Source organism: Nannospalax galili, unplaced genomic scaffold (genome assembly GCF_000622305.1).
Source record: "Nannospalax galili isolate Female #2095 unplaced genomic scaffold, S.galili_v1.0 scaffold231, whole genome shotgun sequence".
Lineage (NCBI taxonomy): Eukaryota > Metazoa > Chordata > Mammalia > Rodentia > Spalacidae > Nannospalax > Nannospalax galili.
The window spans coordinates 579,999-603,679 of NW_008330120.1; the positions used below are offsets into that span (position 1 = coordinate 579,999).

Consider the following 23,681-nt stretch of genomic DNA (forward strand, 5'->3'; position numbering starts at 1 on the left):
GTTATCCCAGAGCTGGGAAGAGGAGACAGGAGGATCCCTGGGGTTGGCTGGACAGCCAGCCAGGCCAAATTGGAGAGCTGCGGGTCCAGGGAGAGACTGTCCCTAAAATCAAGGTGGAGATAAACACTCTATAATGACCTCTGGCCTCCAGAGGCAAGCATGCCTGCACATGCCTGCACATGCACGCACACACGCACATGCTCCCAAGACAAAGTCAACTTCCACTCTGTGGTAGAAATAACAAAATCAGTGCAACAACATGATCCTTCAAGAGAAATTTGGAAGATAAGATACAAAAATGGAACCCTGCTGAGGTTTGAATTTCTAATAGGAAGCTGTTTGTCATGTGCCTTAGAGAGAAAGAAAAATGTGACTGCAAGTCATTCTGCGAGGACTCCAGCTCAAGTTGGCTTTAATAGCTCCGTTAATGGCTGCACCCTGGATTAATGGGCCCATGGAGTCTGAGGAGATCATACATTTTCAGTTGGTTTTTCTGCATGTTATGAGGGTGTTGAAAGCTATGGTAACATTCACAAATTTGAGAAGTTTCAAAGCTCTAGGGAGGAATCCTTTGTGAATGTCAGGGCTGGTGAACAGCAAGAGAAAAGTGGCCATTTCCAGAGCACTGGAACATGCGTACCCACACAAGTACACCCCGTTGAATCCTCAAAGCTGGGGTAAGGCAAGTCCTGAAGCCACTGGGAATGCCTCAGGCTGTTGCTACAAACTTAAGTCAGATTTGTTCTTAACTGAAAAAGAGACCCTGTCATTGGATGCTTCTAGGTAGGAATGGAAAATTTCCCTGCATGAGATCTCTGTGACTAACAAGCAGTTCTCGTACAACAGCAAGGGCTCACAGGAGGGCCACAGCAGGGGCTCGGGGGGGACCACAGCAAGAATTCTGGGTTGTCTTCATCAAGAGCTAACCTGGAGGTTACCAGGTTTTGCTGCTTAATATCCAAACAAAAACAAAAGGAATGTCCCAGAAATACTTTACAATGAAGACTTTTCAAGGTCTTGAGTGAGCCTCACCCAACTGATTGAGCTCATCATAATGATGGTGCATTCCCAGAGAAGCCTGTCTAACACAGAGGAGGATGTGAAGCCTGGGAATCAGACCAAGACTTCCTTTCCCCAAAGCTCCAAGGAATGAGACTGTCTATCCCCAGAGCACTGGGACATGCTTACTTCTTCCTGTGCTACAAAGTCCACTTCTAGGAGTCAGCCTTTCAAAACAAGTGACAGCGGGCAGTTGGGCACTTTTATTTCATGAACACCTCTGCATTTCATGCTGTAGAAAAGACACTGTTGAGAGCTTCTTTGCTCTAACCCAGACTGTTCCTCAGGAGGAATGCGAGGCTCGACAGCCTTGGGGTTGTGCAAACCCCACTGCACAGGGACATAGACAATAACAAGGAGAACGTGTGACTTTCAGAGACAAGCCTGATCACCTGACCAGAGGGACAAGGACTAAACTCCGGACAACTGACAACCTTTGATCCCATTCCCTATAAAGTTTTCTAGCTGAAGAGGGAAAGACAGATTTCTGGGGTATCAATACTTTACCTTCTCTTCCGAATAAAGCTGAACGGAAAGGTTCTGCTCCTCCCTTTGCTCATGGATGTTTGTGGCAACAGAGAGCAGGAACTCTGTCTGGTTTTCCAGTTACACAAGAACACAACAACAGGAGCCCCCCTCCCGCCAGCCCTATCTGTGAAAGCACAAAACTGAATGCACTCTGGACATCCAGTGAGGCAGGTAGCAAGTGGTTGTGGCAGGGCACCTGTTAAATTGTGGCACATCTTCCCATCTGTGAACCTATTCAAAATGGCAGAGCTTATGTTCCTGAGTGACAAAAAAACTCATGCTATCACCAAGAAAAAAAGAAGTCACATTATATAGGAAGATATGTGTATGGGTCTAATTTTGTGAATGTCATAATTGTAATTACTGAGATGGAAAGGTGGGGAGGATTTTCCTCATTAATTTTGGCTTTCTGTATTTGGGGAATTTTGGTATAAATTTAGCTCCCTGATATAAACTAAATAATTGCTTGAAAAGAATTTTTTGAGCGTATCAGTGAAAGTGCCAAAAATTCCCTTCTACATAAAAGCAACAAGAAGATTGCTTTCACGAAACTCCCAGAGTTGACTTTTTCAAAATCCAAGGAATTACCCTAACAATTTCATAACATAGGGACATTTACTCAAGAAACACAGGCTGAGTGTCAGGAAGAACAGCACGTGATGCTGCCTCCTTCCCTCCAGGACCAGAGTGGCCCAGACAGTGGCTGACAGCTGCCCCCAGGGCCCGTCCTGGCCTTCCACACTGCATGCAGTATATACACCACCCATGTGGATCTTGGGCCGCTCCTCCAGCACCAGTCTCCTCAGCCACTGTGACCTACCACGGGAAGAAGGGAGGGTGACGGACAATCTTGGCGACTGGGAACCTCAGCTCACAGAGGCACAGATATCTCTCCTTCCCATCTCTTCTTCCAGGCCACTCTGTCAACCTGGGTCCTCCCTGCTTGGTCACACGCCTGTTTCCTTTGCTGGTGCCCACCCCACACCTGTTCATGCAGGTCTCTCAGAACTCATACCCTCCCCTATCTATCCACTCAGTTTCTCTGTGACTCCTCGGCCACAGGATGCTAAGCAACAGTGGCTGCTGATCAGATGATTCCCTCCCCACCTCCAGTGCTGAGCAATCAGTGTTTATTCCCACACCTGTACCTGTGCCCCGGTATCTAACAGCTGTCTCCACCTTGGCACAGAAGTGAGCTCCTGGCATCCTGCTGGAGCACAGAAGTGGCAAACCAAGAGAGAAACTGAGCAGAGGGAAACTGAGGCCTGTCCTACCATCCATACTCCTTGGTCTGACGCCCAGGAGTCACACAGGTGCATCTGCCTTCCATGCATCTACCCCACGCCCGGCACCTAGGGACAACAAGAGGGAGCATACCTCACTGACAGCATAGTCAGGGGTGGGAAAGAGATGGGGCAGGAGCAGCGGCAGTGGGCAGTGGGCTGAGCGGTGTGCGTCCTCCCGGCAGAGCTGTCTGTGTGCTCCCTCCCTAACGCTCGTCTGAAACAAGTTGACTGGATGGAAAGGAAATGGATCGGGGGAGCTCGGCAGCAGCGAGAGTTCTGCTGCGCTGATCTGTCACACTGGAACTTGGGTCTGAGAAGTTACACTGAGCAGGACATGTCAGTAGTCAGGAGGAGGCAGACACCTGAGCCTCCGGAGTACAAGTGAGGACATGGCGGGAGTTCAAGACTAGCCTGAGCTGTATCCTAAGTTCAAAGCCAGCTTGGGCTACATGAGGCCCTGCCTCAAAATAAACAGGGACAGTGAGGACACAGATGTCTACTCTGGTGCAACATGTGCAGCCCAAATTCTTTTTCACCCCAAACAGTACAAAGCAGAAAGAGAATATAAGAAATGGTTTTCAGGTGCTGAACATGAGCAGCAAAGGCGAGCTGACTGAGGCAGTCCCCAGATGCCTTGGGACGGGTGCCGGGCTCTGACTCTCAGAGGTCCAGAAAAAGCCTGGGGAACAGCCCAAGCTGAGAAGATGGAGCAGAGGCCCAAGGGGACACATCTGGAATTTGGGGGCCAAGCTAGAGAGGGGAACAAGATGTGGAGTGTTCCTGAAGTCTTCAGCTGGTAACTGCATGCCTGTGAGAAAGGGTCAGAGACATTGCCCAGCACCCACAGACACTGGGGGAACCAGGGTCTGTGCCCATCAGCCAAGTGCCCATTAACCAGGCTGGAACTCGTGGTGATTGTCCATACACGGGGATGAGTGTACAGATAGTCCTGTCTCAGGAACAAGTAGTGATTAGCTGTATGGAGCTCAGCTCAGGAGTTTCATCTAGGAAACCATAAAAGCCAGACCTGGAAATGTTAGGCTGTTTCCAAGTAACTGAGCTGCTTCCCAGAATAAGATTCAAAAGATATTTATAGGAGTAGAAACACATCCTACAACCGAGAAATAGATTCACAATGTGTGTCACCCAATTTAAAAAAATCCCCATGCCTACAGAGAATCAGGAAAGACTCCACGGACAGCAAAGGAACTGTGTCAGGACCGCCATCACCATTATCAACAGTGAGGAAACCTCAGTGTCACTGAGAGAAAGACAGGCGTCTGCGTACAGCGTGAGAAAGAATCCTGGTTGCCCAGGAGCGGCTCCATGAGGCGACACTGCAAGACAAATCCAGGCAATCCCAGCTGTATACTAGACAAAAATATCTACCAGAATGAAGACAACCCCCCCACTGTTTCGACATTAAAAAGCTACAACAATTAATCACTGTGAGAGCTGGCAAAGAAATCAGGCCACAGGGAGACGACTCCAGACAGAGCTCTGAAATCTGAACGAAGGAAAGATGAGCAGTGGGACCCGGGCTTGAGGCAAATGTGTGCTTTTCTTAATCATCTCTAAAGAAAACTGGCTTTAAAAACTATGTTTGTTTTTTAAATTAGGTGTACATGTGTGTAGGCAAGCACAGGTGTGAGAGCAGGTGCCCACAGAGTCTTGAAGAGGGCATCGAATCCCTTGGAGCTAGAGCTACAGGCAGCCGTGAGCTCCCAACGTGGGTACTAGGAACTGGACTTGGGTCTTCTGCAAGAGCAGCATCGGCTCTTAATCACTGAGCCCTCTCCCTAGCCCAAGAAAACTGACTCTGTCAATAATGGCCGTCACTGGTCATGTAGTAAGGGCTCAGAACACGTGGATAAATGGAGGAACACAAAGATCATCCGACTACTGCAAGGTGATTGGTCATAAGTGAAAGAGAAATGGTTATCCAGGGATGTGGTTCAGTGGGTAGAACGCCTGCTTAGCATGCATGAAGCCCAGGATCAACCCCCAGCACTGGGTAAGAGCCAGGCATAGCAGTACACACCTATAATCCCAGCACAGGGAGATGGAGGCAGGAGAAAGAGGACTTCAAGATCATCCTCAGTTACATAGTTTGAGGCCAGCCTGGGCTCCGTGAAAACCTATCTCAACAAACAAGAGGCATAACGACTTGAAAATCGACAACGATCAAATAAAGACTCCGTACGCTAAGTCGAAAGCAGCCAGTCAGCTGAGCACCGCACTGAGGCAGAGGCAGAGTCAACAAGCTGAGAGCAGAGTTACAACAGAATCACAAAAGTGCACAAGTCCCAAGGAGACAGACAAAGGCAGATGTGCTGGCCTGTGCCTGTCATCTAGAATTCGGGAGGCAGAGGCAGGAGGATCAGGAGCTCACGGTCATCCTCACTTTTGGCTACACAGTGATTTTTGATGCCAGGCTGGGCTATATGAGACCCTGCCTCAACACAAAGATAGGAACGACAGCCAAAGTCAGATGCTCGGTAGAAGCCCCCAGCCACGCAGCAGACACCCGATAAAGCCGATGTACTCGTTCGTGCAAATATTCTCCATGCTCTAAAGACAAAATTCAGTGTGGAAGAGAAGCAGGACAAAAGCTGCTGTAAAACGTACTTCACGAAGGCCCTAAAAATAAAGGGTACAGCTATCCTTCGTTCACTCTAATCAAGGACAGCTGAGGGAGCCACCAAAACCAATCGGGGCAGATTTCAGTGAGGAGAGGAAAGTCACTCTATTTGTATGTCCAACAGGATATAAATAGCCTCAGAACACATAAATGAAAACTGGGTAGAAACTGAGACTGTGTATGTCCACAGTTGAAGCTGGAGATTTCAAAGCTCCTAAGTAATTCACAGAAGCAGCACACAGAAATTTGGGCCAGAGTGCAGACTTGAACACGGCTACGACACTATCAAGTGGATGCACAGTTTAGGACACAGTCCAATCCCCTGGCAACCCCCACCCCCACCTGCCCAGGCCACACTCTTATTCTAAGTACATGTGCACTCTGCACCAAGACAGGTCCTATTCTGGGCCACAGAGCAAGTCGATAGATTTCAAAGACCTTGATTCATAGAAAACATGTTCTCCGACTAGAGTGGAACCAAATTGGAAATCAATAACAAAAAAGACATCTTGAAAATTAACCAGACTAAATTTTTAAAAATCACTTCTGAGAAACCCAGAGTTACAAGAAGAAATCAAAACAGAAATTACAAGTATTTTGAAGCAAATGGACAGACAATATATAAAAATGATGGTAAGGGCTATTTATAACATCAAATGTCCTTATTAAAAGAAGAAATATCTTAAATAAGTAGCCCTAGAGTCCAGCTTAAGAAACTAGAAAAAGAACAGAGTAAGCCAGGGAGTGCGCATAGAGAATAAAGTTCAGAGAAGAAACCAACCAAAAAACAGAAAAACAATAGTCATTGAAACAAACAAACAAACAAAAAAAAACCCCAGTTATTTGACAAGACTGATGAAATTGATAACTTTAGCCAGAAAGGAGGGAGAGGAGAGGAGAGAGAATTATCACAACAGGAGAGGTGACAGACACATCACCCGAGTCTATGGACATTAAAAAGACATAAAGTAACACTTCAAGGCTCTTTACGTCGATAAATGGACAATTTTAGTGAACAAATTTCTTGAACAATACAAATTAAAACTCACTTGAGGAAATATAACCAATCCAGTCAGTTAAGATGATGCAACTAGTCCAAGAGCTCAAAAGAATACATCATCAGTTCAACAGAATGAAAGATCCTGGAACAGACCTTTGTGCACACGGAAGGTATATGACGATGTGGACGTATGGAGAAGTGAATGGTAAGGCACATACTGCTTAGTCCTTGTCAGGTCCACACACGCTACAGTCACCTGGGAAGTGGGAACTCCCAACTGAATGGCCTCAATCAGATTGCCTGTGGCAGATCTATGAGACTGTATTGACAGCTATGGGGCAGGGGGTCCAGGCCACTGCGGGCAGCATCATCCCTAGGCAGGTGGACCCGGATGTGTGAGAAAGCTGGACAGTAAGCCAGTGAGCAAGCCAGTACACAGAGTTCCCCAACAGTTTCCGTTCGAGTTCCTGCCCTGACTTCCTCCAGTAGTCGACTCTGACCTGGAAGTGTGGGCCCAATAAACTCTCTTTCCCAAAGTTGGTTTGGGTCTGATTGCTTTATCACAACCACAGAAAGGAAACTAGACCAGGCCCTGTCCCGGGGTATTGGAATCTAAATGAAAAAATGGATTCTAGCTTCACATAAAGAATCGTCTCCAGATAGAAATGATTTTTTTTCAAAAGAAAGAAAAATATTAAAACTCTCAGAAAAAAACAAAAAACACAGGAGAATATTTTCTATAACTTTAGGATGAGAAAGGAATTCTTTCTCCATTTATTTTGTGTTGATTTGCTTCACTACGTCCTCATACGTGTCATCTTACTGTCTTCCTATCTATGACCATGAGCACATACTGATTTTGCTTACATAAATTCTGGAAGATGCAAATGAATTCATAGTTATAGAAGCTTGTCAGCAGTAGGTGGGGATGGGAACAGGTGTCATGGAGAAGCCAGAAGGGGAAGCATCATGAGGGCACAAGGCAGTGCAGGCAGGTAGCTGTGCTGTCTTAACTGTGGAAATGGTTTCAAAGGTGGAAAGACTATCAGGTTTACACTGTCCTACGCATGCAGTTTTTGATACGTCAGTCACATCTCGGAGAAACTGTGTAAAGTGACTGACTGAAGACATCCTCACAATCTTACCAAGCAGTGGCAAATCCATGACCTTAAAAAAAATGATCTCATGTCATCTCTGTTCAAAGACTCATCCATAGCCTCGTATCACAGTGAGAATAAATCCCACCCCTCTCCCTGGGGCTCCAGAGGGCATGTCCGGTCTGCGCCCCGTCCACCTCCCTTCCTTGCCTCCTCTTCCCTGCCACTCGGCTGCAGGAGCTTCCTCTCAGAGGTTGGAGTATGTCCAGGTCTGTCCAGTCTCCATACCAACCATTCCTTCTGCTCAGACTTCTTCTCCTTGTAACACCTCAGCTCCTGGTGGTCCATCATCTGACTACCCTGTGAGGAGCTACTCACCACACTCAGGCCCATCAACTGGGTGGTATCCATCACAACATGCAGCCCAATTGACACTTTGCTTTCTGGCCTGTGTGCTGTCCATAGTGTCCCCGAGATACAGGTTCCATGACAGGAGCCTTTCTACCTTGGTTGCACTTGATCTTTAGGACCCAGTACAGGGCCAGGCACACAAAGGTGATCAGATAAATGGAATAAGATCTGTCCCTCCTTTTCAGACTGCTGGTCTACTCCCAGCTTCACACAGCAGCCCTACCCATGAACACCATGCTTGGCACCTTGGGTGGCACACTAAACAGCTTCTCTCTCTAGAGAGGAGAGGGTCTCTGGCTTAGCTATGACTGGCAGTCAAAGGAAAGGTTCTCCCTGATGGACTTGTGTGGTAGTAGTGGTGATGAGGGGCAGGGGAGCAAGGGAGCAGGTGTCCCACCAGCCCCAGCCCAGCTACCTCATCTGTAAGAGAAAAATCTTAGCACATGCACCTGGGCACGACATGCACCAGCATGAAAAGCTCCAGTACGGTCTCCAGGTGGCCCCTTGCTTCTTGCCTTCCAGCAGCACTCTTCAAGGTTGGGGCTCTCAAGAGGGCAAGGCTGGGAGTCTCAGAACGGCCCATGAGCCATATTTTTGATTGCTGAGTCACGGGAGAGGGTCCACTGGGTAGTACCACTCTTGGGCTGGTGGTCCTGGATTGTCTAAGAAAGCGGGCCACGCACAACCAAAGGAGCAAGACAGCAAACAGTGCTCCTCTATGGTCCCACCTATTTGTGGTTTCTAACAGTCCCTCACAAATTCAGGGATTGCTATTGTGGTAATACTGAGGCTACTGGGGCATGAAAGCTCTTGCCTAGGGAATGAGATTAAGCCATCACAAAAGAGACTACACACCGTGCTCCTCTGGCTTTCCTTCTGCCTTCCTCCAGTGGGGCACAGCCCTCACCAGACAACCAAACCTATAGTTCCTTGATCTTGGAATACCTAGACTCCAGAAGTAGGAGAAAATAAATTTTCATTCTTTATGAATTTCCTGGTGCCAGGTATTTTGTCATAGCAGCATAAAAGAACAAAGATGCCCTGTTAACCTCAGAGCTCTGCCAGCCAACAGTCTCAGCACATAAACATCAAGTGAGTGAATCTTTGCATTGTGTTGTATTAGTATGTTTAACTTTAAAAAGTGCTGATTGAGTTGCTGATTTGAATTTGATTAAAAAGTAAAAAGTTGCTTAATGACTTATGACTTGGAATTAAGACAGAATTTCCAACAACTTTTGAAATGGCCCAAAACATCCTTCTGTCATTGTTTTGTACTATGTATTTATGCAAAGAGGCACTCTTGGCATTGAGGGTCACAAAATTAAAACACTGATCAACTCTGCAAAACACTGACGAGGCTCTATGATCTGCAGCAAATATTTAGCTAAGATTTAGTGCTCTCTGCAAAAATAAACACAGTATCATCCATGTCATCTCAAATTTGCTTTAAATACATGGAAAAATTATATGTGTACCAAAGAAGTTGTTAAGATAAATTTCTTCATAACTATTATCAGTAAATATTTGTTTACTTACTTTATAGTCGAATATATAAATATAGAGGGTTGTAGAAGACGTTCTCAAGAGAAATGGGGTCGCAGGTAGGAAGATTTGAAGAAACAAGGGTGTACTAGGTACCTGCCGGGTGCATACAGGGCCTTAAACATGAGAGCTGCATGGAGACCTTAACACCTGTTACCACCATACAGATCTCCATGAGTGCCCATCACCAGCAGAAAGTGCTCACCACGTAATTTGGTTCTCTCATCTCTGGGGCCACGCTCCTGACAAGAAGCCCCCTGAGGGAGGAGGACTCGCTTTGGCTCTCAGTTTAATGGAGTACAGTCATCCTGTGGCACCGGCATGGCAGCCGGGCTGGGAAGGCAGCAGGAGAATTAAGGTGGCGGCTCACACTGTGTCCCAGTCAAGGAAAGAGGTGGGTGTCAACGCTCATCAGGGACTCCTGTTCCTTGTTCCCTTTTATTGATTCTGGGCACCCAGTCCATGTTTAGGGTGGGTCTTCTCTTCTCAGCTACACCTGTCTGGAAAGATCCTCACAGACACACCCAGCATTGTGTCTTTTAAGTGATTCTAATCCCACTTAGGTTGGTAATAAAGATTAACCATTACACCACATAATCTACATAGGGAACTCAATAATCACCTATTAACTGAGGTAGTCCTCTGCACACACCTGTTCAGTGCATAGAAAAAGCTCACTAAACATGTGTAAACTTCATAGGGACCATAAGGCCAATTTACTGCACAGGCAGAGCTGTGTAAACCCCTGTATAACTGGATAGAGCACCCAGGAGTAAGCTCATGTGTTAATCAACTAACTTCTACAAAGGTGCCAAAAACATAATGGACATAATGGCTCCTGGATAAACGGTGTTGAGGGAAAATAGACATTTCCATGCTCAAGAACCTGAGCTGTCACCTCAAACCAGCCGTCACCTCCCACCACGAGCTGTTACCACACAACACGAGCTTCCACGCCATGCCACCAGCTCACACCTCACATCACGCTGTGTGTGCTCACCTCACCATGAGATCTCGCCACACACCAAGAGTTCTATCCTTACATCACTGGCCCTCAGCTCACACCATCACGAGTCCTCATTACGCATCGTGGGCCCTCACTTCATACCAAGAAGCTCCAGCTCACACCATGAGCTCTTTCCTCACACCATGAGCTCTTTCCTCACACCCTGAGCTCTTTCCTCACACCCTGAGCTCTTTCCTCACACCATGAGCTCTTTCCTCACACCCTGAGCTCTTTCCTCACACCATGAGCTCTTTCCTCACACCCTGAGCAGTCACCTCACACTAAGAACCCTCAACTTACATCCTGAGCTCTCACTTTATATCACTAGATCTCACCGCACATCATGAGGTGTCACACCACACCAGGAGATATCACCTCACACGAACACTCACCTCCCACCAGGTCTCCCTTCACACCACCAGCACTCACCACATACCAAAAGCTCTAGCCTCAGACCACAAGCCCTGACCTCACACCAGGAGCCCTCATCATACGCCAGGAGCACTCAGCTCACACCAGAAACTCTGAGCTCACATGGTGATCTCTCACATCACACCGTAAGATTTCACCTCACACTACCAGCCCTCACCCCACACTGTGAGCTCTCACTATACACCATGAGATGAAATTTCAAACCACGAAGACTATGACTGACACCAGGAGACTTTGATTCACACCTTGAGACCTCAACTCATACCATAAGCTCTTGCCACAAACCATAAGGTTTCACCTCACGCCACAAGCTCTCACCTCATGCTGTGTTCTCTCCTCATACTCCAATCTATCACTTTATACCATCAATTCTCAGCTCACACCACCAGCCTCCACCTCACACTGTGTGATATTACTTCACACCAGGAGCCCTCATCTTACACCAGCATCTCTCACCTCATACCATGAGCCCTCATCTCACACCTCATCTCACAGCTCTCGTCATACCTCCTCACACCATGAGCTCTTTCCTCACACCATGAGCTCTTTCCTCACACCATGAGCTCTTGTCACCTCACACTAAGAACCCTCAACTTACATCCTGAGCTCTCACTTTCTATCACTAGATCTCACCGCACATCATGAGGTGTCACACCACACCAGGAGCTATCACCTCACACGAACACTCACCTCCCACCAGGTCTCCCTTCACACCACCAGCACTCACCACATACCAAAAGCTCTAGCCTCAGACCACAAGCCCTGACCTCACACCAGGAGCCCTCATCATACGCCAGGAGCACTCAGCTCACACCAGAAACTCTGAGCTCACATGGTGATCTCTCACATCACACCGTAAGATTTCACCTCACACTACCAGCCCTCACCCCACACTGTGAGCTCTCACTGTACACCATGAGATGAAATTTCATACCACGAAGACTATGACTGACACCAGGAGACTTTGATTCACACCTTGAGACCTCAACTCATACCATAAGCTCTTGCCACAAACCATAAGGTTTCACCTCACGCCACAAGCTCTCACCTCATGCTGTGTTCTCTCCTCATACTCCAATCTATCACTTTATACCATCAATTCTCAGCTCACACCACCAGCCTCCACCTCACACTGTGTGATATTACTTCACACCAGGAGCCCTCATCTTACACCAGCATCTCTCACCTCATACCATGAGCCCTCATCTCACACCTCATCTCACAGCTCTCGTCATACCATGCACTCTCAACTCATACCACCACTTCCTACCTCACAGCACCTCACGGATGTGCCCTTGCTGCATACCAGTTCTTACCTCACACCGGCTCTCACCTCCCACCATGAGCTGTCACTTCAAATCAGCTCTCACCTCAGATCACAAACTCTCACCTCACACCTCTTACTTCATACCACAAGCCCCCTGCCTCACACTACCATCTCTCGCCTCCCATCACCATTTCTTACCTCACACCAGAGCCGTCATCTCACACTAGCTCTTAACTGACTCCAGTCATCCCCTCCATACCACGAGCTTTGATCTCACACTATAATGAAGGTTAGCTTCGAAAGGGTAAAAGATTCAGGCTTGAGACTTGAAACTGGAAAGTTATTATAAGAAAGCACTAGGCATACATTCCAGAGTTTTGTGGGAAAAGATTTCCTGTATGCAACCTAACAGTAAGGGAAAAAAGAAAAAAACAACCCGTAGGATCAAATGAAAACGCTTTTGCACAGCAAAGAAACAGTGAGGACGTCACACCACTGGTCAGAACGTGCGGGGAAGGAATCTGTTAGATGAGGCATGATACCAGCTGTGCGGAAGAAACTTAAAATCCATCAGCAAGAAGACAAAGAACTCACTTCAAAATGCAGGAAAGGACGCAGACAGAAACTTCTCAAAGGGCAAAGAGACGGCTCAATGGAGCCACTTGTCGCTCCACCAGAGGACCTGGTTCCAGTCCCCAGAACCCACTACCAATCAGAGATCTGAGATCGGAGCAGTGGTTACCCGAGGTCAGGTGAGGCGTGGAGAACGGGCGATGCCGATCAAAGGATGGCACTCTGTCGTGAGCCGGCGCAGGCGCTTTAGTGATCTGTGGCACATGAGACTGCAAGAAAACATGTATTTCAAAACAGCCAAAGGGCTCTTCAGTGTGACCACAGGAATGAGTATGTGAGATGAGAAATTTGTTCACTAGCCTAATCTGATCATTCTGTAGTGTGGACATGCCTTAAACATCACACTATACCTAATGTACAATCTATACACTGATCATCTGTTAATTCCTTCAAAAGAACTAAAAGAGGGCTGGGGAGACGGCTCAACAGGTACGGCGCACTTGCTGCACAAGCATGAGGACCTGAGTTCAAATCCCCAGGATCCAGGTAAAAAGCCAGGCATGGATGCATATGTGCTTGTGCCCACAGACAGGCAGATCTCCAGGGCTTGCTGGTCCCTAGCCCGGCTCTAGGCTCAGTGAGAGACCCTGCCTGAAGGGGATAAGGCAGATAGTGACAGAGTGGGCCACCTGATGTCCTCCTCTGGCCTCTGCACGCACACAAACAGGCAAGTGCTCCCCTCCCCTGCCACATGCACACGCACACACACACACACACGCACACACAATGACTTTTATTCTAAACTGTAGCTGGAGTTTACGACAGACTGATGAACAAATTGAAGTTCTCCCAAGTAATAGGATGTTCACACAGCACACAGACATGCCATGTGTGTACACATTTACACACATGCACACATGTGCAAATACATGGCTCCATGCATTAAACACAGCTCATGAAGCTGTGGGGGGTGACAAGTCCAAAGTTTATAAGCAGCCCAGGAGGCTGGGGGCTCAGGCAGGGCTAAGGTCAAAGGGATGACAGAATTTCTCTAAGTAAGCAGAGATTAGCTCTTAAGGCCACCCGCTGATTACATAAGGCCCATCTCCCCTAACCCATGCCCCACATCCCACCCACATCCTGAGGGCACCCTCCTGAATGTCCCCTGAGGGTATACAATGCCCACATCTACAGCACACTTTTGCAGCTTCTCTGGACAAGCACTCGATTAAAATGCTGGAAGGCCCTCAGCCAAGGGGACACACAGGCAGGAGGGAGGCTGTAAGGCACAAAGGCCAGGCCTGGGGCAGTAAAGTCAGCTCCTCCAAGGAGGGGCCCATCAGTGTGACTGAACGACGGCAGCCAGTCTGTGATCCGCTACTCTAACCTACAGACGTCACAGGGTAACCTTTGCCTGCAGCCCTGCTGCTTGCCCCTCAATCGCTGCATCACATCTCTGGAGACCCCACCCCAGGCTCTGAGCCACTTGCAGGCTGAGTTTATGGCCACTTGCCGTGTGCCTGGAACCTACAAGGTGCTCCAGAGCAGGATGAAGATGAGGGGCTGGGGTGCGTGTGTCTTGGGCTGCAGAGCTACAGACCTGGATTAAGATGGACCAGTCCTTTCCTTTCTCTATACCTTGGTCTCCCTCAAGGAGAACGGACAGCACTCAAGATGGCCGTATCAGGATGTCACTAGGCTGACAACACACCGCACCAGAGCGCTGACCAAGGTACCTGACGAAAAGTGCCAAGCAACAACTCCAAAATGAAACGGGGATGGCAGCTGTCATGGTCAATGGCCCACTGAGTCCAACCTGAGCTCTGCCGCTTGGTGCTCAGCGAGGACAACCACTGATCCCCCAACCCCCAATCCTCGCTCCAAAATGCCCACCAGGCTGTCCCACAGATCAGTCTCTGAGCATCCCGCAGGTGGAATGTGCGCAGTGCCACCTGCTGGCCACAGGGTATGAGTTCCCGAGAGGGTCATCACCCAGAACCCCAGCTTACAAGAAAAGGCATGGAGTCTGGCACTGTGTAAACTCACCAGTGACAAGTTCAGGTGAGCCTTGAACCACCGCAAGAGGCCTTTACATCACCCTCCCGACACACAGTCCAGATTCAAATGACACATCCACTAGCTTTCATTTTTTACTTATCCACAGGGAAGGACTCTGCAGCCCGTAGAGAGGGTCACCCCTCGTTTATAGGCCACAAGGGGAACCCAAGTGCAGTCTCTGTCCAGGTAATGTTCACCATGCTGCCAAATGCTTGCCCCTCCAGGTCCTGAGAACCCACTTTGTCTTACGGTTCCAGCCTCCAAGCATGGCCCTCTTTGCCCTTTGCCCTCCTGGCCTTGCTAATCAGCCATTTTAATTAACAAAAATGCAACTAACAGGTTGGTCCCAATCATATCAAGTGAGAGAAATTCTATGTTCTGTATTAGTTACCCTCCTGTTTCTGTGACAAAATACATAAAAGAAACTTGAGGATGGATTTACATCAGCTCAAGTTTTGAGGGCACGGTTCATCACAGTGGGAGGAGACCTGGTGGGAACATGAAGCAGCTGGTCACATCGTGTCAACAACAGTCAAGAGATGGAGGAATGCTGGCACTCAGCCTGCTGTCTCCTTTGCTCCTTTAAAAAAGATATTTATCATTTCTATTTTATGTGTGTATTGCCTGCATGTGTATAAGTGCACCTGTGTAGTGCAGTGCCCACAGAGGTCAGAAGAGGGCATTGGATCCCCTGGAACTGGAGTGATGGACGGTTGTTAGCTGCCATGTAGGTGCTGGGAATTGAACCTGGGTCCTCTGCAAGAGCGGCCAGTGCTCCTAACCACTGAGCCATCTCTCCACCTTCTGCTCCTTTGTATCAAGTCTAGTCCTGCAGCCCACGGGACAGTGCTGCTCACATTCAGCGTGGGTCTTCCCTCCTTCGCTAAAATGCTCTGGAAACTCTTGTAGGAATGACTTTTATATAATAGACAGCATCCAGACTACAGAGGTTTACTTAACCTTGGAAAACTCACTGAACCACGTGCTCTCGTAACCTGGGCACCTAGTCTTGTTTCCTGGGAACCTCAATACGCTACTCCACCCCGAGACAGGGAGTGAATGTGGGAAAGCTTGAGAATTATCACATCAAAGCTCTGGAAGGCAGTGCACATCTTCACAGAAAACATGAAGATTAAGAAAGGATGCCCGACTGTGTGTGCGAGATAGTCTAGAACCAGGGATGAAGAGGCAAGATTGACTGACAAGTGTGGATCTGAGAGCAGGACCACGGCCGAAGGAAGGCAGACCCAGACAGATGCACAGGACTTTGGGAGGGGACGCAGCCATGTAGCTAGGCAGGAGCAAGCTGAGGAGTCACTCCCCACAGTGTTGATGTTTTACATAAAGACCCTGTCACAGCCCAGCACTCTGCCCCCTTCTCCCTGGAGCCTGCCGACCCTATGAGCTGGGGCAGGAGATGGATTTTCAGTTGCTGTGCACCAGGGATTAACTGGAAGAGCCGGACACTTGATGTCTTAGGGCTGTGCGGGTGCCTGGGATCAGGAGGGCTCCTGTGGCTTGTTTTTAGCCGAGAAGGGCATGGTGTGCCCCGTGTAGGCCCTCGGCCAACCTCTCACTCATCCCCACAGCAGATGGGTGTTTAGTTACTTTTCTCCCTGCGCTGATCAAATATCCAACAAGTAGCAACTTAAGGGGAAAAAGGGTTATTTTGGCTCTGGGTTCGAGGGGGACACTGTGATGGCTGATCTTTGTTGTCAACTTGATCTGGAAGTAACTAAATTCCTGAAAAACTTTCTTGAGCAGATCATTTGAAGCTGAAAGACCCATCCTGAATGTAGGGGCACCTTCTGAGGGTGGCCCGGATGAAAAGTCATGGCAGGAGGGAGCTTTGGATTCTTGCCTGCTTGCCTTCTCTCTCACTGGTGAGTTTAACTAGTCTGCTGTGGTACTCCTCCACTGATATTACAACAAGCTTCCTTAGGTTCTAACATGAACCAAAGATCAGCTCTCTAGGAATCTTCCAGGTCTTCAGTGCCGGATTGGGATTGCCCATACATTCAGCCTTGTGAACAGATTCTCAGCCTCTCCAGTGTGGGACAGTCATTGTTCTGTTCTGTTCCTCCAGGGATCTCTGACCAACACAGATACAGTGCACCATGGACGGGGAGAGAGCAGGGGCAGGAGTTTGAGATGGGCAATCAGATTGCATCGATAGTCAGGAAGCAGAGGACAAACAGGAAGTTACTCAACTGTCAATCACCAAGGGCCACTCTCTCAGTGACACACCTCCTTCAATGAAGCACCATCTCAAGGCCCACCCCCCAGCTGGGGACCATGTGTTTAAATACATAAGCCAATGGTGACATTTCATAAGCAACCACAACAAAGGAGACACCCCAATGTCTGCAAGTTATAGGAAACTGACTAGGGTCTGGGCGTGTGATAACCTGCCACAGGTCTTGTCTGTCACAGAAAGCAGAGCTGTGCATCTGAATGGCCTGGTCTGGGACAGGTGGCTTATAGCACATGCCGCCTAGAGGCCTTTTCCTGGCTCCCCAAGCCTATAATGACATAAGGAACCCTTTGCTCTGCTCTTGCATGCCACAAGGGACAACAGATGACTAATTCTTCCTGACCTTGTTCCTTGCTAACAGGCAGTGAAGTCATGTCCAATCATACTCATGTCTGAGGGATTGGTGGCTGAGAACAGGCCTGTCAGCTCCAGGAGGCTCTGATTCCGGCTAAATGAATGGACTAAGAAAATGAGGTATAACTTACACCAGCTAAAAAAATGTGAACTAACAGCAAGTGCTTTCATTCTGTGAGGTTCTAACCTGGCCACGTGTAGTGAGGACAGGAACAGCTGCCCCTGTCAGAAGAAGAGCCCTCACCCTGGGTGCTCTGTGAAGGACTGTGGGGGTGGGGAGTGGGGGCTGTCTCCAGCCCACTTCACAGAAGGTATAGCCAAGGAGCAGAGAGGTTAGCAAGCTCACCCAAGATCACAGTTCTAGGAATGGAAGTATCAAAGACATCCCACCACCCTTAGGGTGACTGCACCACAGAAATGTCTCTCTGTGCTGTAAGTCCATGTGGACACAGAGACGGACCTCAACTGAGAATCCCAAACCATGATGAACGTTTGCCCGTATTCGTATTCTTGTCCTGAAGCCTGAGCCTTCACAGGGACAGTTGTTAAGGTGGGTCTGGGGGCGGGGGAGGGGAGGTAAGGTCGTATGTGTGGGGCCTTTGTAGTAGGATCAGTGCCTTTATTTTTAATTTTTTTATTTATTATTTTATGAGTATGAGTGTATTGCCTGCATGCAAGTCCACCCATGCTGTGCAATGCCCATGGAGGACAGAAGAGGCGTCAGATCCCCTGGGATTACAGATGGTTGTTAGCCACCAAGTGGGTGCTGGAAACCGAACCTGGGTCCTCTGCAAGAGCAGCCAGTGCTCTTAACCGCTGAGCTGTCTCTCCAGCTCCAGATCAGTGCTTTATAAGAACCACAGACTTCTGGCTTCTCTTTCCAAGTGGGGTTGCAAGGAGAGGCGCAGTCTACGAGCAGGAGGACAGCTGTCTGCAGATGTCGATCGCAGACTACAGGCAGATCCGTCGTATTTTGTAACTGTGAAGTTGGGGACTTGCCACCTTAGCTGGGAGTATGTTAGGAATGCCTCATGGCCCTGCAGCTTACAGGCATGAATACCTTGGGTGGATGGGGTCTGCATGCAGGGACAAGCTGTGTAGAGAGCTGAAAAAGTTCTGGAAAGGTTTCCTCTCTCATTCAACTCTTCTCACAGTTCTGTTGCTGCAGAAGCCCCTTGCCCCATGTTCCCTCCCCCATCTACGCTTCCTTCCCCTGGGTCAGGTGCAGGGATAGTGTAGCAGCCAACATGGGCTCTACGCCTGGGTTGACAACAGGACGAAAGACAAACACAAACATTGACAGATATTGAACGGCTTCTTGTGAAATTTGTCTTCCCTGTGTAGAAGATTCCCTGAAGGCCCAGCTGATCCCAAAGATGACCACAATGCCTGAACCTGTATATATGCAGGTGTGTATGCATGTGACAGCTCACATGTACCAGTGTGCACACTGAGCTCTACATCTGGACCAGTACACACCCAGCACCTGTGAGCTCCTCACTGGGCCGCTTACACGACACGTGACACATGACCCATCTGGGACTACCTGATTCTGACCGCAGCAAACACCTTTAGTACAGGGAGACCACCAGCAGATAGCCTATATCCCAGGGATTCAGAAACAAGGCCAGCCCCTAATAGGACCACTACTTTTCTAGAAACTGTGCTCTGAGGCAAACGCAAAATGGTGCTGACTGAGAATTCAGGGTCCCAAGGTAGCAAAACTTTCCTTAGAACATTCATACAGGACACAATGCTGCTACTAAGATGCCAGGGACAGAGAGAAAGAGAAAGAGGGCGGGGGCAGGGGGCGGGGAGAGAATGACTATGGGTGACAGGTGCTGAAACTTGAAGCACACACACACACTGATGTTTCTGTCATCGCAGACCCAATGCCTGCCGACCTCCTGCCTTCCTGTCTCCCATATTGTTAGTAGCCAACTAGTAGAGAGCAGAGGCCCAACTCAAGAAGTTATGGAGAGGGGCTAACAGCTCATCTTGACCCTGTCCTCAGCAGGCAGGGCAGCAGAGCCTCATGGGAGGTTTCCCACGTGAGTAATTTTCCTCCCAAAAGCAACATCTATGGACTCACTGAATTCTCCCAAACAATCACAGAAATGTGTACCTTTGAAGAGTTACAGTCACGTTCGAGAATGTGATGATAAAACGGTCTGTGTTTGATTTTAGGGCTCAGAGACCCCAGGTTACACATCTAGCTGAGCCTTCAACCAAGTGTCTGAAAGCAGACCTGGGGCAGGCTGAGCTTCCCAGGCAGTAAGATGCACAGGCTTCCATCTCTTTGGAGGCATTACAGCCTCGTCTCTGGATGGCCTAACGATGCGCTGTATGGAGGCGACCCCCACCTGGATGCTTTCTTCATGCGAGGACCTCCTCTGCCATGCTTGAGGAAGGATGTGCATGCTATCTGAAGCTCACTCTGAGCCAAACCCTGTGAGGGCATCAGGGGTGAACCCATTTAAACACAGGGAAGGTCTAGCTGGAGGGAAGGCCTGATGCCAGAAGCTGTCCTGCAGAGACCGCCGCTGTTTGTTTCCAGGGATGGGTTCCAGACCCAAGGGAAACTCACGGGCCATTGGCACTGCTCTTTGGCCAATGACTGGCTCTGGGCTTCTACCACAACAAAAGATTCAACTATCAAAGTCACCCTCCTCTGTGTCCGTTGGCTGTGAGTTCCCTTGAGTGTCCCTCATACGTTGCAGCCCGCACGCTCAGAAATCCTGTATCAGACCAGGGGGCAGAAGGCTCTGAACATGCAAAGTGACAGAAGGGGCCTCTGTCCAACCCTGGGCTCCCCGCGAGCCCATCTGTCATCCTGCCACCGAAATCCCTTTCTTTCCAGCTGGGTGTAACACTCACACCTGCCACCTCTCCATTTTCCAGACTGGAGAAATCAGAGGACAGTAAGGCCTCCCAGCTTCCTTCCTGCATTCTTTCGTGGCCCTGAGCCCAGTCCTCAGAGTGGAGTCACTTGGTTCTGGTGTCCAAACATGGACCTGGTCTCCCACAGGCCTCGTGAGCCTCCTGCCTTGCATGAGCCCACACTTGTGTCCACTCACATCACTCCTGTCATGGCTGTTTGGGATGGAGCAATTCCTCAGGCAACCTTTCTCTCTGCCCTCCTTCCCTACTGCGTTTCATCTTGTTTTAAACAATCTCCAACCCTGGCCACTGGCACATGACCTCTATACCTTTGGCCATGTCATCCTCAAGGATGACCTTCTCAAGGTCACCCACAGCATCACTTTTACATACAGTCAAACACCCATGGGACTGATATGAACCCCCCAGACATAGCAGGTTGACTCAGTGTCTCCCAAGTCCCTGGAGACCCTGGCACCCCCAGGGAAGGGCCCATTTACCAAGGAATCCACCCCCATGTCTGCTCAGTGCACCCTGCACAGCCAGTGGCTGGTAGAGAAGCACCAGCTTCCACATGGCTGTGGACCCCATGCCAGGCCACACGGTGCTGGCTGGATCCCTCCCCTGGCCTCTGTCCTTCTCACCAGAAATGATGGAGTCATTGAGGGCTTCCTCATCTTGGTACAGAAGCAAGTCATCCTTGAGCTCCGAGTTCAGGATCAGATTCTCCTTGTTCTCCTCCGAGTCTTTAGTGGCAGTTCGCTTATTCTCCAGAGCCCCATCAAAGCTCCACGCCTCTTCCCTCTCTTTGCCTCGCTCCATGCTAGATGTCCTTGACAGACGCACATCCATCCGCTTCTTTGGAGACCCCCTGCATTCCCGTCCTTGGAAACTAAATTGGAAAGATGGCTCTGGTTATATATGCATCGCCCCCTTTGATGGAAGACAAGGCAAATCAAGGTACGGCTGGTAAAGACTGTGGTGTAGGTGCCTTGAATGGCTCAGTCCTGGACATTCGGGTGGGGAGTTTTGGAAAGTCCCTTAGAGTCTAGAGCATGTGGCTTTGCAGTGTGCCCTTCTCAGAAGCATAGAACACACGCATGCTAAACCCTGACACATGCAAGTGCGGTGTAACTTGGATCAAGGACTTCAGAGACCCCAAAGAGGCACTCTGTTTCTCCAGTACTCCACACCATGCACGCGTCCTCTGAGCTCTGTCTCCTCCACAAGGCCCTTCTCCTCATACCTGTGGACCAGTAGCAATCAACCTCAAGGGAGCTGTGGGCACAGGCCCCAGTGTATTCTTTTATTTATTTATTATTTATTTATTTATTTATTTATTTATGTCTTTTTGACATAGGGTCTCCCTGTAGCCACAGCTGACCTAGAACTCAATATTGAGACCAGGCTGGCCTCAAACTCAGAGATCCTCCCGCCTCTGCCTCCCAAGTGCAGGGGATTAAGGGCTGCGCCACCTCGCCTGGCTCCTCCCTTCATTCTTCCTATTAAACCTTCAAAGCCTTCAGAGTCCCACTAAGAGGAGTCTTTTCTCCTGGCCCTCCCTCCTGGGAAGCCCCAGCTCCACACCTGAGGAATGACTCAGGAAGTTTCACGGTTCCCATGTGCACAGCTTGTCCTACTAGGAAAATCAAGATAATGCATGCGGAACATTTAACCCAGCCCAGGCCCTGGGTGACCACCCAGGTTAAAGATGCTCACAGAGGTCAGCCTGGGTGGCATGTGTGCAGGGTCCGGGGCTCACCTATCTTGACGATGCTTCGTGGCCAGCGCCCTGTGTAGCTCCTCGATCACGCGGCTGGGAGGCAGTGGCCTGTGGACAGTGGTGAGATGGGGAGACCCCGTGGGGGTGGCAAGCTGTCCTCGGAGGGCTGGGTCGGCACTCTTCATGCTGGGGCCTTGGAAGAGCACAGCCTGACCTGGGGTGTGGGAGGAACACACAAGAACATGACTCTCACACAGTAACATGTGGGGACTGAGGCCTTGCTGAAAGATGGAAGGAAGGGACACACACAGACACCTCTCCTGGAGTGGAGACCAGGATGCGGCTCTAGCCACAGTGCTGCCTGCCTGGGAAGAGCTCTGTGATGTCAAAGTCCATGTCCTCTTGCAAGGTCTGGAGCCCAGACAGTGCTTTTTCCCTTTGAGGGGTCAGCTTCTCGAAGCCACCCATTGCTGCATGGGGACCATGAACATTTCCAGAACCCTGCAGCCACCCTTCCATCAGCCTCCGCTCCTGATACCATCCATTCCCATTTGCCAGCACCTCAGCCCATGGGGCCTTTCTGGAGGGTGAATCCCATCACACCTTTCCCATCTTCCTTAGGATGTGATTCAGACTCATAGCCCCAGGCCCAAAGCCCCTTGGGCTACCCTGCTCTAACACCTGGCTTCATTCTTTCTTGGCCCTACCACATTCTCCTCACTGTATCTCATGAAGATCTTTCTGGTTCTCGAGGGAAGCATGCTGCCCCTTTCTTGGTGAGGCCTTCTGAGTCCCACCCATCTGGAGCTCCCAGAGCAGTCCAGGTGGACTGGCCTACTCTTCCCAGGGGAGTCATCCTGCTCGGCTGGCTTTCCTAATGATGGAGCTTTGTAGCCATGTTGTTCTGAGGATGCAGGGAACCTAAGCTGTCAGACATCAGCATCCCTTTCTGCAGGAGAGGACACCAGCTCTGTAACATGGTGAACCTGCAGGGGTTTAGTGACAGGCTGGGCCCAGCACCTGTTAGTTATGCTACACACATTTATTCTCAAATATGTCTGGACTAGGCCTGGTACAAAAAACTCAGCTCCTTTAAAAAACGGGCGGGGGTCCCTAAATATGATTAAGATGTATGAAATGCACAAAAATTCAATAATTATTACACACACACAGACACACACAGAGACAGACAGATAAACAGACACACACACACACACACAGACACACACACACACACACACACACACACACACACACACAAAGAAACCCTAACAGGAGGTAAAAGGCATGCAGAAAGAAACTGGGTAATGAACAGTGTTAATAAAAAGTACATCTGAGAAACAGAAGGGAAACTAAGCCACCGAGGAGTTCGTTTATTGCCAGAGCAAAGCCAGGGCGTCAGCAAACAGCTCAGGTCCTGCCCTTGGGAAGCAGCCAGAGGGGAGGGAAGCGAAGAGCTTGCAGAGAGGCAGGAACAGTGCGGACGGCACAGGGAACAGGCTGAAGCTTCTCTGCAGAGAGCATTTAGCTGTCCCTCACAAGATGAACAGAGCCAGATGTGGGCAGAGAG

At 49.3% G+C, this 23,681-nt stretch overlaps 1 protein-coding gene across 5 annotated transcripts in view; it reads right to left on the bottom strand.

The window, feature by feature from the left end:
- Positions 1–23,681, bottom strand: part of Phactr3 (phosphatase and actin regulator 3) — a 240,325-nt gene that overhangs the window by 34,777 nt on the left and 181,867 nt on the right. For all 5 annotated transcript variants that reach the window (XM_008842156.3, XM_008842137.1, XM_008842172.2 and 2 more), the window contains exons 6-7: positions 22,151–22,325; positions 21,033–21,280 (exon numbers count right to left, since the gene is read on the bottom strand). In XM_008842156.3, the coding sequence (XP_008840378.1) occupies positions 21,033–21,280; positions 22,151–22,325 (423 nt within the window). The remainder of the gene's footprint in view (positions 1–21,032; positions 21,281–22,150; positions 22,326–23,681) is intronic.